The sequence below is a fragment of the Tasmannia lanceolata genome, unplaced genomic scaffold (assembly GCF_043159265.1).
Source record: "Tasmannia lanceolata isolate RefF3 unplaced genomic scaffold, GAP_Taslan_0.1 ptg000011l, whole genome shotgun sequence".
NCBI classification, from domain to species: domain Eukaryota; kingdom Viridiplantae; phylum Streptophyta; class Magnoliopsida; order Canellales; family Winteraceae; genus Tasmannia; species Tasmannia lanceolata.
Window position 1 is genome coordinate 27,771,273 of NW_027518688.1, and position 16,715 is coordinate 27,787,987.

Sequence of the window (16,715 nt, forward strand, 5' to 3'; positions counted from 1 at the left end):
CTCGAATCCCCAATGGTCCAAAACTCATGCTGATTGTATGATCCTAACTGTTTGCATCAACAGCCTGCTAGAATTCAGCTTCCACCAGTACAACTTTTGTTGATTGTCTACGGCACGCAGTTTAGGAGCCAATGCACTTTCGAGGTGGGGCCTATCAATTGGATTGCTCAGATTAATCAAAGATGGGGCCCGCCGGTGTATTAGGCATATGTTTCAACAAAACAACAAGTTAAATATCTGATTATATAGTCGCAGGCTGGTCTGGTGACATCAAATCCTTATCTCTTTTATCCATACTTGGGAGAAAGACTTGCCGGACGAATATAGTATTGTGTGTTAATAACAAGGGTCACAAGACAAAACTAGAAATCAATTCCTTTCATCGTTTACTATTATAAATAAATAAATACATAGAAAAGCTTTGCTTGGTCTTCCACATATAAATAAGTACATATATTTCATGCCAGAAGACAATGGTGTGGTTATTGCTTTGGACTTTATAAATCACTCTCCATAGCCTTCTCATATGATCAGATCGCACAGGCTCATGGCTCTCCTTGCTTTGCCTTCAGTTTATGGCCTGAATTCGGCCCACTCTCTGTTGTTCTTCCTGTTTCTTTTATCAATTACCATGGCTGCTCGTGTGAAGAATATCGGCCTCGAAACAAATGCGATAAGAAGGAATTTGTTGGATAACGGCCTAGGTCAAACACCCCAAATGGGGTAAGCTGAAAACTCATATTATTAGCACTTGGTGTAATATCATTACATTTCATATTACAATACAGCGTATTCTATGTAATAAATAAACTTATATACAGCACTTAGGACTTATGCCTAGCGATATAAGGATAAGCTGAGGCAAATATATTCCAAATTTAACCTAAGTATCTAGTCTAATATAGTTGCCTACTCTGATACCTTGATAAACTAACGTTCAAATCTTACGAGATCTGATCTATTCTAACATGTCCCCTTGAATCGCATGTGGATAGAAAATTAACATAAATTTAATTATAATAAATATTTGGGACATGAGTTTTTTCGCTTAAGTCTGTCCACAAAATTTGGGACATGAATTGGGGACAGACTTTAGCATTTTTTTACGTCAAATCACATTAAAACGGGGGAGCATTATCCTACCGGGGTGGGGGCGAAAAAATCATCGCCCAAAATTTTCCAATTAAGAACTGTAATAAATAAAATCATTTGATCTAATACACACTGCAGAAGCTGATGATGAATATCAGCTGATGATGGGGACTCATGTCAATTGTTGAAAACATTTAATCTATAAGATGAGTAACTAAGAGAGCTTATAAAAGCCAATTAGCCTTAATAGACTAGTTTTTATTATTGATCCCTGAGGAAATGTGTCACTAGGGACTGTAGAGGTGCAACTCGGGTCGGGTTGGGGGCCGGTTTGTGGCCAACCCAAGGAACCCTTTTTTTCCAGCCAGAACCCGACCCGACCTGAGGAACCCTTTTTCCCATACTGAACCTAACCCGACCCGAGTTGAACCTAACCCGACCCGAGTCTCGAACCCTACCTAAATCAACCCTGTTGGGAAAATTCAACCCGAACCTACTTTTTTCCGGGTTGAACCCGACCCGAGTTGCACGCCCACTGGGACTGTTGCCACATTGACGGAGTGAGCCCCGATAGGCTAGTCAACATGACGCGCATTATTCAAGAGAATCAAATCATCTCAATTGAATATTGTACTATTAGGCACGGACCTCAAGTGAAGCATCTCAATCAAAATTAGACCTAAGGAAAAATTAGAGTTTGAAAAATAAGAAAAAAATCAGAAAGAAAGAAAAGGAATAGGAGCAACAACTATAGATTGGGGGTGGTGATGACAAATATCTGTGATACTGGGAAGGCGCGCGATATTATAGATTAAGATAGTGGGGGAATTTTTTCAGGAGGGTGCAAATATAAATTTTGGGTGGGATATTTTACTTAAGACGAGAGGAGGGAAATGTGAAGTATAATTGGAAAATTCGAGAAACTTAGACAGAAGTAGTGCAGTTATCAAATTCTCGGGCGAGTACTGTTCTACTCCATACGAAGAGAGTAGAGAGTGGGTATAATTTTCTGAGCCAAATAGGGAAAGATGAAGAAGTGAAATGGAGGTTGTATCTCAGTATCAATATCTAAAGATCTCTGCTCACTCACGGCCCTGTCAAATCTCTCTAATGGCCCTCTCTGCCCTTCTCTCACCTTGGGTGAACAAATATTCCATTATTGTTTTTGCCTTGTTAGTTTTAAATTCTTTATTACAGTCACCATTTTATCTCGCCGAGACGTGATTTACAGGCAGTCGGATTAGATTTCAATTACATTTTTTCACTGTCGATAATATATGTAGGTAAAAAAAGTTCAAATTAAGCCATTTTCACTCTCCTTATTATGATGTACAGATGGAATAGCTTTAACCACTTCCCATGCAAGCTTAGCGAGGAGTTGATTCGCGAGATAGGTACTTACTTTCTTTATCATATTGATTTGTCAACCATCTTCAGTTTCCACATTCTGCTTAATTGGTCATCATATGGTCGGGTTTGTCTGATCAATACGATTTTGGTGCCATTTGAAGTTGGATCACTCCCACTCTAGCTGTTCGACCAAAAACTAAGTTTATAGTGTTTGTCTTCTTCTGAATTTTTAACATAGAAATCTAACTACATTTTCTTTAATTTGATATTACTATTATTTTGGGTAGTGCTTCTGCCATTTTCTTTATGGAGAAGTTGATGGTCTAGCTTTTTTTTGGAACAGCCGATGCAATGGTGTCCACTGGTCTCTCAGCCTTGGGTTATGAATACATAAATCTAGGTTTGCTATCTATTTCCCCCTTTTTTTACTAGAGGTAATTATATGTGATCAAGTATTTGGAGCCTGTGCCTGTGGGTGACTGAACTTCTTTCCTTGCTTATGTACCATAAAACAACAGATTGCTATCCGGTTATATTATAGCTCTATCATACACTTGGGGCCTAGCTCCATTTGTATGACGGTTCATTTTGGTAGGCTCCACGTTGGATTGCCAGCGCCCTTAAAATTGACCATTCTAACCATGTTTCAGTGGCTTTTTTTGGTAGTAGATGCTTATGATTATTACTGTTTCCTTATGGATCTTGACCAGACATTGCAATGAATATGGCTATATCTACACACATTTTAAATTTTACTAATTCAGTAATTTGGATATTTTCCAGATGACTGTTGGGCAGAAATAAGCAGAGACTCTGAGGTGTGGTTTCACATGACTTTTGGTTTATGTTGTTGTTGGAAGTGGTATTTTTGATGTTGCTGTTGATTCTATTGCAATTGATGACTTCTTGGTGACACTTTGGCTCTTGAAATTCACTACGACATTACCCTTCACACACTCGTATACCTGCAAAAGAGACTGATATCATTTCCATTTTAAAGTATGAGTTAAAGTATTCACCCAGAATGTTTGAACTTAACAAATCAGTACCAAAAAAGAAAAACAAATAATAAAGGAAAATTTCTGACCCTTCTCAAATCCGAGTTGTAATCCACAACTTTCTCATTTGATTTTTTATTTGGCATCTAATACTATGTATTATCTTAAATGCATCACTACTCAACACTGTTAGAAAACACACATTTTTGTCTCTTGATAGGGAAACCTCGTCCCAACAGCTTCGATATTCCCCTCAGGCATGAAAGCTCTAGCAGACTATGTCCATGGTAAAGGACTTAAGATCGGAATCTATGCAGATGCTGGGTAATACATAATGCAAACTTTGTATAGTTAGCCCCTCATCTTGCTATTTTCTAAATTTGTGATATTTTTGTGTCTTCACTTTGAAATGTACAAGTGTTCAAAACTGGGTTGATATTTTCAGGACCCAGACTTGCACCAGGACCATGCCAGGGTCCCTTGGATTTGAGGAACAGGATGCAAACACCTTCGCTTCGTGGGTATGATTGAATTATAGAAGGCTTAGCAAAAATCTCAGACAAAGAATTTCCCTTTCGCAATTAAACCTATATCATCCATAGCTCTATTGTTTTATTTATTTATTTACACATATATTATGTACTATATGCCAGATGATCGGCTAGGTTATTACTTTGTTTTGTCCAATGGCTTGACCTCCATCTCGAGATGATTTTATTCTGTTTTCTAGGGAATTGATTACTTGAAATATGACAACTGTCATAATAATGGTGAGAGTCCACGAGAAAGGTACCATAAGAGAACATGATTTATGATACTCCAATAATTGTCTCAGTTACAAGTTCAGTTTTTGACTACTTGATTCATGGATAACATAGGTATCCGAAGATGAGCAAAGCTCTCCTCAATACAGGAAGAAGCATTTTTTTCTCTCTATGTGAATGGTGTGTGTGTACTTAGTATATAAGTTATTTGTACTTACATGGAAATAATCATAATTTTTTTTTATGTAAAATCATCTTCTCTTTCTTTATTATATCATAAGAAGATGGCTAAGTTTGAGTACAGGGGACAAGATAACCCTGCAACTTGGGCACCAAGTATTGGAAACAGTTGGAGAACAACAGGAGACATTAAAGATAACTGGGAGAGGTAAAAATCCTAAACATACTTAACCAATGGAAAATATTTATATATTTTAATTTTTAATAACTCATAGCATTATCTGCTGAATGATAAGAAGCATCATGTTAATCCCCTTGCTAGTATTACATCACGTGCTGATCAAAATGATGTATGGGCATCATATGCTGGACCCGGCGGATGGAATGGTAAGTTCCACAGACCTTTTCACTTTATGACAAAACTCAGGATTCAACTCTTTTCCTTATTTTTGGAACTTATTAGAAACCTCCCATGGAGTTCTATGTTAGATCCCGATATGCTTGAAGTAGGAAATGGAGGCATGTCTACCGAAGAGTACCGTTCTCACTTTAGCATTTGGGCATTAGCTAAGGTATTTGAAACTCCACCTCATTCTCATGCTCTTGTGTGGGACCTGAAATCATTCTTGACACACGACTACTGATGTGACTCTGTGATCTTGTAGGCTCCTCTGCTGATTGGGTGTGACATCCGGTCAATGGACAATGAAACACTAGGGTTGCTGAACAACAAAGAAGTCATTGCTGTCAATCAAGGTATCAATGGTTTCATTTGCATCTTCTCCCTTCACTCATATTTATAGTGCCAGAACTGTACAAAATGTTTATATCTGGCTTAGAAATGGACGTGGGAATTAAGTATTTAGGGAAGAGTTACAAATACGAGGTCTTTAATTAGGTCTTCTTATGATAATTTGGCATGGCAGATAAACTCGGGGTCCAAGGAAAGAAAGTTAAGAAGGAAGGCGATCTTGAGGTAATGTTTTTTTTTTTTTTTTGAATCTTGAATTTTCGTTATTAATTATTAAAGAAGCTGTATGGAGATCAAGTGCTTACCGAAACCGAAATTCCCTTCCGAAATTTGGGGAATTTCGTCGAAATTTATAGTAAAATATTAATTTTCTATTCTGTTAAAGAATTTCGATCGGAATTACCGAAATTTGGGGCGAAAAAACCGGGATTTCATACGTTAATACCAAATTTCGCCCGAAATTTCTGGATTTCGGCTGAAATTTCGGTTTCGGATAAGTCCGAAATTTTAGCCGAAACCGAAATTTAAAACCATGCTTACTGTTACACCTTTCCAAGGCCTTACAAGCTGTGTTGCTTCTAATTTTCTCGCTCTATATTTTTACCAGTCCAAACTCCAAATCTTAAGCATCCCTCATTCTATTTGTGGCTTGTCATGGTGTCAAACTTACCCCATTCCCTCTCCATGGTTTCTCATAGTGTCAAACTGTCAATCATCCTGTCTCTCACTCTCTAAACAAACATTGAAATGTTAATGTGCAGGTCTGGGCTGGTCCTTTAAGCAATGGCAGGGTAGTAGTGCTCTTATTGAACAGAGGACCCTCCAAAGCATCCATTACTGCAAAGTGGAGCGATATCGGCCTGAAATCATCAACTGTCGTCAGTGCTCAAGATTTGTGGATGGTATGTATGGCCACAACCAACTAAAGTCTTCAATTTTCATGTTGCTAACAGAAATTGAGTTTAACATGCATAAAATTTGCAGCATTCGACAGTACAACCTGTTCGAGGGCAATTGAAGGCTACTGTTGATTCCCATGCATGCAAGATGTACGTTCTCACGCCCCAGTAGAAGTGAAAGACCAACAGTACTAGACTCAAGTTGGTCAATTCAATCTGCAGACACTTTTTTTTATTGCAAGCAAAAAGAAAAAAGGAAGCATGTTACATACTTTTCCTTATCATTTGATGCAAGAGAATGATCGTATGTGAAACCCATCCTCGAGCCACGAGTGACCAGTGATTCAACCTATGATTGCCAGTTTAATGTCAATATAATCTAAACATTTCATTTGGTGAGTCTGAGTGAAAAGAACCCAGCATAAAAATTGTTGCATTTCTTGAACAATCCCTACTGTCAGATTAGAAGACTTGAACATAAAACAAAATTTTCATCCATTTTTACGTCGAAAGAAACGGAGCCTAAGACAAATTCCATGGCTAAGCCAACTGGGAAAATGTTTCGAATGATGTTATGATAGAATGGGTGAGCCGTATCACTAGTCCCTGTATGAAGAGTATCACATCCAAGTGTCTAAGAGTGTCATTCATCTCACTTTAAAGTTTAAAGAAATCAAATGAGAGGAAGTGATATATCAAAAAATTCATGTTTGGCAAGCTAGAAAAAATTTTCATGAGATCTCTGTTACTTGGTGTGAGGAGGACAAAGATTTGAGGGAGGTAATGAGTAAGGAGAGCATTTTGACGTGAAGTACATCAGCCCCTCTGCAGTCATTGATACACTGCTGCTGGGTGTCCCTAGTAATCAAAAGGAGCGCATCTCATTTTGTTTTTTCATGGTTGTCAAAAATTAGGGAAATGAAATTTCCAAGCCGATCCTACTATTTCATCCCTGTTGTTTGTCTTCTCATGAAAAAGATTCCATAAAAGCAGGTAGGAATGGTAGAAAAGGGGGTGGAAATATCATTTCAAATCAATGTGTATGAACTTGTTGAAATGGAGTCTGTTCCTTTTCAAAAGGGTTGGAACATGGCTCAGTTTTTTGTGGCTGTGGGCCTCTCTGGATAAACATAATTATATTCGTTGGGAGGGATGTATAAAACTAAAAGTCCTCGTGGCTGCTGCTGGTGTTCTTTCCTTGCAAATCCAACAACACCCTACTGCTTGCACAGCTGCTGTCAACCCCATTTCTTTGAATAATATGCTGTAGATTTCAGTGAGGGAGAGGGAGAAATGTCAACAGCTTTGAATTATATTAATAAGAATATCAGTATTATTGATCCACGAGGAACAGAGAAAAACATGTCGATTCCACCTACTCGGTCGCTTGCCTTCTCATCTTCTCCGTCAACTGCATTTTTCCTAGTAAAAAACGTGGAGAAACCACCAAATGGATTTCATATTCCACCAAACAACAACCACCCTCAAATTATTCGGACTACCCATAGGGTTCTTGCAACCACCACCATCGTCAGCTGCAGTAGGCCCGATACAGAAATGGACAAGGTCGGGGACAGCTCCGAAACCGATTTGTTTCTGTCCTCCACCTTGGAAATAGGATCCAATCCTGAAGAATCTGATCCGGAATCCTCTTATGGACTCTGGGATTCGGTCCTATTGGTGTCTCCATTCTTCTTCTGGGGGACAGCCATGGTGGCCATGAAAGAGGTGTTGCCCAAGGCGGGTCCCTTTTTCGTGGCCGCGTTTCGGTTAATTCCGGCTGGGGCATTACTTATCGGATTTGCTATGTTTAGAGGGAGGAGGCAGCCTTCTGGAATTGCTGCTTGGGTTTCGATTTTCCTCTTTGGAGCTGTTGATGCCGCGTGTTTTCAGGTGGGCTTTGTAAAAAAAGATTCAAAATCACTGCAACTGAAAAACTTTTGGCTATCATCATGTATGTAAGCTGTAGCATGTATTGTGTGTGGATAATGTTTTCACCTTGTTTGTGGTTTGATTTGGTGAATTTTTTTTAATTGGGTGACTCGGCAGGGATTTCTTGCTCAAGGATTGCAGAAGACTTCGGCTGGGTTGGGCAGTGTACGTCCATTGCTTTATCTTTCTTGATTGAATTTATTTTTTCTTGCTTTTATAGTTTTTTGGGTTGGTGAAATTGTATCCGGCGAGGCTGCAATGCGGGTTCAGTTTTTGCACTCATTGATGCTAGTATAGGATTGATGATTTTGTCTAGTTTGATTTCGTTACTTTCCTATTGATATTACTTGGTTGAATTTGAATGCAATCTTTTGTGGTACTTACTATAAGTTGCTCTGTTTTTTTTTTTTTTTTTTGGGATAAAGATAACAATCGGAGTTTGGGAGGGGGAGGGGAGTGAGATTAAAGAATGCCCGTGTAAAAGGATCCACTAGAAGCTCCTAATTTCGTAAGACAGTCAGTTAGCGCTTCTAAGAATGAGAGAAAAAGAAAAGTACAGATACAAATCCATATCTTTAATCTCATGCATGAGGTTGGCTAGTCTCCATGGTCTGGCATTAATCCCTTTGGCCCACAGAATCATATCGGAAGAATCACTTTCCACTTCTACTCTGCTATTGTTAGGGTTCATGTTATCCTATACCACTATGATTTAGTACCTTTCCCTTTTCATTCATATCCAAAAGATTTTGTTATTTGCAGGTTATCATTGATTCTCAGCCATTGACTGTGGCCATACTTGCTGCCTTGTTGTTTGGTGAATCCATTGGTGTGGTTGGAGCTGCTGGCCTTGTGGTTGGTGTCATAGGACTTCTACTTCTTGAGGTTAGTTTCTACTAGCCCGGACCTCTTTATTGGGATTGATTATATTTTCATGTCAAGCTAGAGTTTTTAATATTTGTTGCATTTATTCAGATTTATTTCTCACTGGGTTTATCTTTTATTTTTATCATCTTCCCTCTAATTGATGACACATGCTTTACTAACAACCTTGAGACTGGTAACTATGTTGGGTTCGGACATGGATACGTTTTGGAAAATGGAGAATGCTCTGAGACTGGGAGAGTATGTATCCATTTTAAACAAACTGAAAGGAAACTCATCAAAATGGAAAAGGCAGAACAAAAATGTTTGTGATGTCCTAGATACTTGCCAATGATATTGATCATAGTAGATTATACCCTAGTAATATATGGTGTCTCATATAGCGTTCAGTAGGTCATAACTTCTGAACCTTAACATTGACCCAGAAGTAGCATTCAAAAAAAAATAAAAAATAAAATAAATAATAATAATAATAATAATAATAATAAAATAAAATAAATAAATATATATATATATATATATATATATAGAGGAAACTGTTGGTGAGCTTAACCAAACCTATGGTGAGCTAGCTTGCCCAATCACATGGGGGCCCACTTTGTTAGGATGATCCAAACCATTCATTTGAAAGTCCCTTACATAGATGGGGGGTGTACCAAAAATCAGCTCCATAGGATCATCCTAACCCCTCCATTTGTGGAGGACAAAAATGGACAGACACAAATCTGCCCCATTTTTGTCCTCCACAAATGGAGGGGTTAGGATGATCCTATGGAGCTGATTTTTGGTACACCCCCTATCTATGATAAGGCCTTGCAAATGAATGGTTTGGATCACTCCCCAAAATGTGGGACCCATGTGATTGGGCAAGCTAGCTCACCATAAGTTTGGTGAGCTTAATCTCTCTCTCTCTCTCTCTCTCTATATATATATATATATATATATATATATATATCTACTATAATAAGCCGGAAGCTTTTTTTACTGTTCACCCCTGCCGCGTGTCATCGTCCCTTCCTCCCTCAGCCTATTTTTCCCTTTCTCTTTCCGGTTGAACCCTCGAACAATTGGGATTTTTCCTCTTTCTCCACGTGTCCCAGCCATCCCAATTCCTCCCTTAGAGAATTTTTTGAATATTTCGAAAATTCTGTGAGGTTTACACGTCAGTTATGGTGTTTTTTACTACAAACCCCTTCACTACCATACTGTTTCTATATCCATGTGTAAGGGTAAAATAGGAAGTTTCATCAGCTGTATCCACACGTCTCTTCAATATGTATAGTTATGTCAGAGATGTTTGACTTTTTCCGGTAATTGTTCACCCCTGCCGCGTGTCATCGTCCCTTCCTCCCTCAGCCTATTTTTCCCTTTCTCTTTCCGGTTGAACCCTCGAACAATTGGGATTTTTCCTCTTTCTCCACGTGTCCCAGCCATCCCAATTCCTCCCTTAGAGAATTTTTTGAATATTTCGAAAATTCTGTGAGGTTTACACGTCAGTTATGGTGTTTTTTACTACAAACCCCTTCACTACCATACTGTTTCTATATCCATGTGTAAGGGTAAAATAGGAAGTTTCATCAGCTGTATCCACACGTCTCTTCAATATGTATAGTTATGTCAGAGATGTTTGACTTTTTCCGGTAATTGTCATAAACTACTACATTACTACATGTTGTTCGTATTTATTTGGTAATTTAAAAACTTTGTAACCATAATTTGTCATTGAAAACTTTATAACTTTAGCTTATTTACTTTTCTTTTGTCATGATTACTTCTTTTTTTTGCTACCAACATTTGCCATCATTTTGACATGCGCATCTTTGCACGAGGATCTGTTATTTGTAATTATTACTTTTTTTTTATGTTTGCTAGCAACAGTTGCCATTCGCATCTTTTCACCGAGAAAATTTCAATCCTACCCCTTGATGCTTTTAACAAAGGCACCCATTATATCAAATAATTTCAATCCTACCCCTCCTTTATGCTTTTAACAACGGCACCCATTAAAGCCATATAATTTCGATCTTACCCCCTCATTTATGGTTTGTTCATTAAAAAACTATAGGGTGATCTTGACCATCGGATTTAAGATAAGAGGAATTATGAAAACATTTATAGATTGGAGGGCTAGGATCGACCTATGGAAATGATTTTTGGGGCACAACCTATTTATGTTATGTTCCTTCACATGGACGGTTTGGATCAACCTATGACGTGGTCCGTACAGTTCTTTGTCGGCCCGTGCATCGCACGGGGTTTTTTACTAGTATATATATATAGTAGAAGAGAAAAGAAGAGAATTTTTTGAAAATTCTATGAGAATTACACATCACTTTTTTTAACAATGCACCCATTCAACCCACATATTTTCAATCCTACCCCCTCCTTTATGCTTTTTAACAAAGGCACCCATTAAAGCCACATAATTTCAATCTTACCCCCCTCCTTTATGCTTTTTTAATCAAAAATCTATAGGGTGATCTTAACCATCCGATTGAAGAGGAATTATGGAAACCTCTATAGATTGGAGGGCTAGGATCAGCCTATGGAAATGATTTTTGGGGCACAACCTATTTATGTTGTGTTCCATCACATGGACGATTTAGATCAACCTATGATGTGGTCTATACAATTCTTTGTCGGCCCGTGCATCGCACGGGGTTTTTTGCTAGTATATATCTATATACTATATAGCATAAGAGAAAAGAAGAGAATTTTTTGAATTTTTTGAAAATTCTATGAGAATTACACATCACTTTTTTTGACTTTTTTTAACAAATGCACCCATTCAACTCACATATTTTCAATCCTACCCCTTCCTTTATGCTTTTTAACAAAGGCACCCATTCAAGCCACATAATTTCAATCTTACCCGCCTCCTTTAAGGTTTTTTAATAAAAACATCTATAGGGTGATCTTAACCATCCGATTTAAGAGGCATGATGGAAACCTCTATAGATTGGAGGGCTAGGATCAGCCTATGGAAATGATTTTTGGGGCACAACCTATTTATGTTGTGTTCCATCAAATGGATAGTTTGGATCAACCTATGACGTGGTCCCGTACAGTTCCTTGTCGGCCCGTGCATCGCACGGGGTTTTTTACTAGTATATATATATATATATATATATATATATATATATATATATATATATATATATGTTGACCAAGAAGCAATTATTTCTTTGCATACCAACAGTTTTATAAATGTTGGAGAGGGTCTATCCTAAATGAACAAATTTTGGAGTCTCCCACAAACAATTTAACTACAGGAGAATTGATTGATTGTTGATCAACTTGTCAAAATAGTTAAAACTATATTGGATCTAGATCCTAAAAACTTAGCTTTGGAACCTAATAGCTTAGTGTTTGCATCCTTTGGAAAGCAATGAAGTAGCAAATGTTTTCAAAGAGTGGGACCCTAATGTTCCCTCAAGGACTTAACTACTCCTTTCATTTGCTACTTAAATTGCAAATGTTGTCAACTTGAATTATATACTGTTATCTAATTAGTTTACAGACACATAAATTTCTCAAAAAAGATAAAAGACATTCTCACATGTCTTATTATTGAACAACAAAAGAAGTTGTTAATTTGAAATGTGTGCTGTTTTTTTTTTTTTTTGAATGGCAAAGAATTATACTAATAATGAAAAAGAACACGGGGAAACCCCTGTTAACGAGATGATCAAAGCAATACAAGGACCAAGAACAAAGCCACAAGAAAATTACAACTTAGGGGGAAGGAAATCGAAGATTTCCAAATCCAACCTAGAACAACCTTCCCTTGCTAACCTATCAGCCTCAGAATTTGCCGACCTCCTTACATGATGATTTGCCGACCTCCTTACATGGTGATAAGAGATAGAGGAACCCACCACCGGATCAGATATTTCATCAATCCATCGAGCAAAGCACCAAGGAGGAGATGATCTTCCCTCTAACCATTTGAATTTTTCAAAGATGAAACAAATACTATTATAACATATGAAAACATTGAACCAGTTTAATAATTGGCATACGATCCTATGGGAAAAGAGAAGTAAGGAGAAGATCACCCCAAAAAGGACTTCACCTCCAATGGGTTGGTTTAGGTTGAACTTTGATGGGAGCGCACTTGGTAATCCGGGCCGTGCCGGCATTGGTGGAGTGGTTCAAGACTCTAATGGTGCTGTTTTGATGTCTTTCTTGGGACTAACCGGTGTGCGCGTTATAAATGAAGTTGAAGTTAGAACCATGCTTTGTGGATTATGATGGTGTGCAGAGCATAATTTTGGCCCTCTTATTGTTGAAGGGGACTCAACTAGCTTTAGCTTGGGCCTCTAATAAGTGTGGAGGACCTTGGATGCTGGATGATCTAATAGCTGAGACAAGGGTTCTTGTGTGTTTAATTAACACTCGACTCACGCACATAAGGAGATCTGCTAATGAGATGACCTATCGTTTGGCGAAGCAAGGTGTGGTGAAGCAAAACATTGAGATGATTCAAGCTCTTCCATAAGAAGGTGTTGGATAGCTGATTTCGGCTAACCTCTTCATCTGCTACTTTGGTTTATCTGTAATCTGTTTTATTCCTGTTGCCCACGTGGGGTCCTCTTACTTGTTGTCGTTTGCTTGGATAGGGATATACCTTGTATGGGGACAGCTTGTTCCTCTGCTATATTTCTGTTTCTCTTGAAATAAAACTTGTTACCTTTTAATAAAAACATTTAACCAGTTCAACGGATATTTGCTGAAAACAATGAAAGATAAGCTGAGATTATGTTGGCTATATGGGTGCATGCCAGGAACAAATATCTGATTTCCCCCCTAAAAAATGGAATGTCCTTGTCACATAGCTAAGAACATGTGCATGTACACATTCAACAATTGCATGGAAGTTCTTTATTTTGGTAAGTGGCATGCATGCACGAGCTGCATCTGAACCTTGTTGACTAAGTTCATGCATCTGAATCTACTACACTAATTACGAATACTTTAGGCAATTATTTTTTAAAGGATAACTTTTTAAATAAAATAAAAAAAATTACAAATTTAATTTTGAAAACTTTACCCATAATTCAACTCCGCCTTTCCCACTCCCATTTTTGCTAACTTATCAGTAATCTCATTTGCATTTCTAGGACATGACAGAACCCCTCTACCATTCTGTTTTTTTTTTTTTTCCAACATTCTCATTAAGATATAGGCTGAGTCTATACAGTCACCCCCTTCTCCTCTCATTAACAATTTGACCGAATCTCCACGGCGATTGCTGAGGTTTCTTCTACAGGTTCCTTCACTTTCGTTGGAAGGAGCTAATTCTACCTTATGGGGGAGTGGGGAGTGGTGGATGCTTCTTGCGGCTCAGAGCATGGCAGTAGGAACTGTCATGGTCCGTTGGGTGACTAAGTACTCCGATCCTGTGATGGCAACTGGATGGGTAAGTTTCATCTATACTTCTTAGTTTATTTAGTGAATAGCTCTTGTGGAACAGCTTGAAATAACTTATCTGTCTTTGAATTAAAGTAATTCAAGGTCTAGTAAAATTATTATCATCGTGTTTTTACTTTTTCTCGCAGCACATGGTTATTGGAGGACTCCCTCTTTTGGCTATCTCAGTACTGAATCATGATCCTGCCATCAGTGGGAGTCTTAAGGATCTCACATCCAGTGATCTTTTAGCCCTTTTGTATACTTCCTTGTTTGGCAGTGCCATCAGCTATGGTGTATACTTCTACAATGCCACTAGAGGTCATATTCGTTTCTCTTCTCTTTTATTATGGTTACTTAATCAAATATTATATAATGTTAGTTTAGCCATCACATTGTTAGGGTTATCCCATCTTTTCTTAGGTTTCTGCTTATTAGCCTTTGCAGTGCCATCAGCTATGGCGTATACTTCTACAATGCCACTAATCTGTTGCTGATGCATCTACAGGTAGTTTGACGAAACTCAGCTCCCTCACATTTCTGACACCCATGTTTGCTTCAATTTTTGGGTAAGATTGTTAAGATTTCATGTGATATGGCTGTTCCTAGACAACGAGAAGCGCCATCCCGTGTAGCATATTGCAACATATAAACTCGGTCTTGTGATGAAAAGACTTTTTTCCTCCTTTTTGGTGAATCTGATATCAAATATTTGGCACACATGGGAAAGATCCTGACCATGCTAGCAAGCTCTGTCTTTTTGTTTAGCCAGTGACCAAAATACATGACCGGAGAATCCTAACCATCTGGTGGAAGAACTTTGACCGATGCAAACCGCGGTTTAGAAAGTAAAGCCATTGGGGCTCATTCAACTGTCAAAGGTCTTTCAGTCAGATGGATAGGATTGTATTGATGCAGTTTCCGAGCTCTAGCTCATCCGTAGGAAATACCCAACTTTGTTCGGAATGGGCGAGGTTTCTTTCTTAGATGCACAAAGTCAAACTTAGGAAGGCAATTAAGAATTTTACAACAAATAACTGCCACCCACCACCCCCACCCCCTAGGGCCAGGATTCAAAAGTATGGCTTGATTTGATGTTCTTATATATGCTTTCTTGGAAAGTTTTGTCTAATTTCTGATTTAATTATTTGTAATCCAGGTTCATATATCTCGGGGAGACATTCTCACCCGTGCAGTTGGTTGGGGCCTTAGTAACTCTGGTTGCTATTTACATGGTAAATTACCGAAACTCTCTAGATAAAGAAAGCCTTTGAGGTCAGAGGCCCTCTATACACCCACATGAAGCAAGCAATAAATACTTGAGATGAGAGGCAGAGCCGCTGTGCTTGCTCACTCACTTGGAGAGTGAGTTTCAATTTTATTAAATGTAGCAGATGTACATGCACCAGAAGAAGAAATAGATGAAAAAGGAAACAAAGTTGACATGCATATGCTATATGATGTGTAGGTAATTACTGAAGCTAATAGATAAAGGTGAGGTCAGTCTTGTGAATGTGTGGCTGAATGTTGCAGACATGGAGACACCTCTTCCTTTTCTCTTGGGAACTTGTTTGCCTCCCAAAAAATTAGGCCCTTTTGCCCATGGTGTTTGTCTGAACTTAAATACTTGCATGGCATCCATGGAGAAATATATATATATATATATATATATTTTTTTTGAAAGATTTCAAAAGAGAAATCTTTTTTTTTAGGTGGGTAAACTGGGATAGAGCCTGCGACCTCGAGGTTGAGAAACAAAGCCTCAACCATTGAGCTACAGGCCAAACCACCCATGGAGAAAACTTTGTAGGGGTTTTTACATGCATAATCCTACTGTTTACATTTTTGTTCTGAAGATTCATTCTTAAAGCAAAATAATCAACTCAACAAAGCCTTTGTCACAAACTAGTTGGGGTCGGCTAAATGAATCCTTTAGAAAAAAATTTCATCTTAAAGCAAAATAATAATATGATTAGAGTCAGACTTAAAATCAAGATAAGTTGATTTTTCAAGAACCCTATCCAAACAACTTTCTTTTTTCTTAGATAAATAGAAGTGGGATTTTTTTTTTCTAAGTTATAAAACAAGAAGTGAAGAGCGGCATTTTAGAAATAGATCACTAGATCAACTTCTCTTGGTCTCGGCCGAGGAGAGAATCTTTTTATAAAAAATCAAAACAACTTATCATGATCAGGGAAAAAGGAGAAGGTGGTGTTAATGCAAACAATGACCATAATACATTGAGCAGGGGAGTGGCATATGCAGGAGCTAAACCTCAAACAAGGCCTAGCAGCCTAACCTCGAACCATCCCATCCTCACAACTTCCTCCGTTTAATTGCAACTGCTTCCTTCTTCACCTCCCTCTTTCCTCTACTTGTCTGCTTGATCATTTGTTTAAATATTTATATGAGTTTTAATATGAGTAGGTTTTTTTTTTCCCACCATAGTCTG

At 38.1% G+C, this 16,715-nt stretch overlaps 2 protein-coding genes across 5 annotated transcripts; both read left to right on the plus strand.

Annotated features, from left to right (window-relative positions):
- Nucleotides 1-13: 13 nt before the first annotated feature.
- LOC143886910 (alpha-galactosidase-like) lies at nt 14-6,433 on the plus strand. Of its 2 annotated transcripts, none has more exons than XM_077391086.1 (15): nt 14-723; nt 2,428-2,486; nt 2,786-2,842; nt 3,226-3,260; nt 3,661-3,764; nt 3,886-3,961; nt 4,171-4,229; nt 4,319-4,384; nt 4,509-4,592; nt 4,707-4,771; nt 4,874-4,956; nt 5,050-5,140; nt 5,311-5,360; nt 5,897-6,037; nt 6,120-6,433. In XM_077391086.1, exons 1-15 carry the CDS (start codon nt 527-529, stop codon nt 6,204-6,206), a joined length of 1,254 nt encoding a protein of 417 aa, XP_077247201.1. In that variant the 5' UTR covers nt 14-526; the 3' UTR covers nt 6,207-6,433. The 2 variants fall into 2 exon arrangements, with proteins under 2 accessions (XP_077247201.1, XP_077247202.1); XM_077391087.1 differs by lacking the exon at nt 14-723 and adding an exon at nt 1,382-2,264.
- Nucleotides 6,434-7,125: 692 nt separating this feature from the next.
- On the plus strand, nt 7,126-15,866 carry LOC143886909 (nodulin MtN21 /EamA-like transporter family protein). Of its 3 annotated transcripts, none has more exons than XM_077391085.1 (7): nt 7,126-7,927; nt 8,084-8,131; nt 8,729-8,851; nt 14,124-14,273; nt 14,413-14,584; nt 14,711-14,771; nt 15,423-15,866. In XM_077391085.1, the coding sequence occupies exons 1-6, from the start codon at nt 7,328-7,330 to the stop codon at nt 14,758-14,760; spliced, it is 1,143 nt and encodes a 380-aa protein (XP_077247200.1). In that variant the 5' UTR covers nt 7,126-7,327; the 3' UTR covers nt 14,761-14,771; nt 15,423-15,866. The 3 variants fall into 3 exon arrangements, with proteins under 3 accessions (XP_077247200.1, XP_077247198.1, XP_077247199.1); XM_077391083.1 differs by lacking the exon at nt 14,711-14,771 and adding an exon at nt 14,772-14,832 and having other exon boundaries at nt 7,127-7,927; XM_077391084.1 differs by lacking the exon at nt 14,711-14,771 and having other exon boundaries at nt 7,127-7,927.
- Nucleotides 15,867-16,715: the final 849 nt, after the last annotated feature.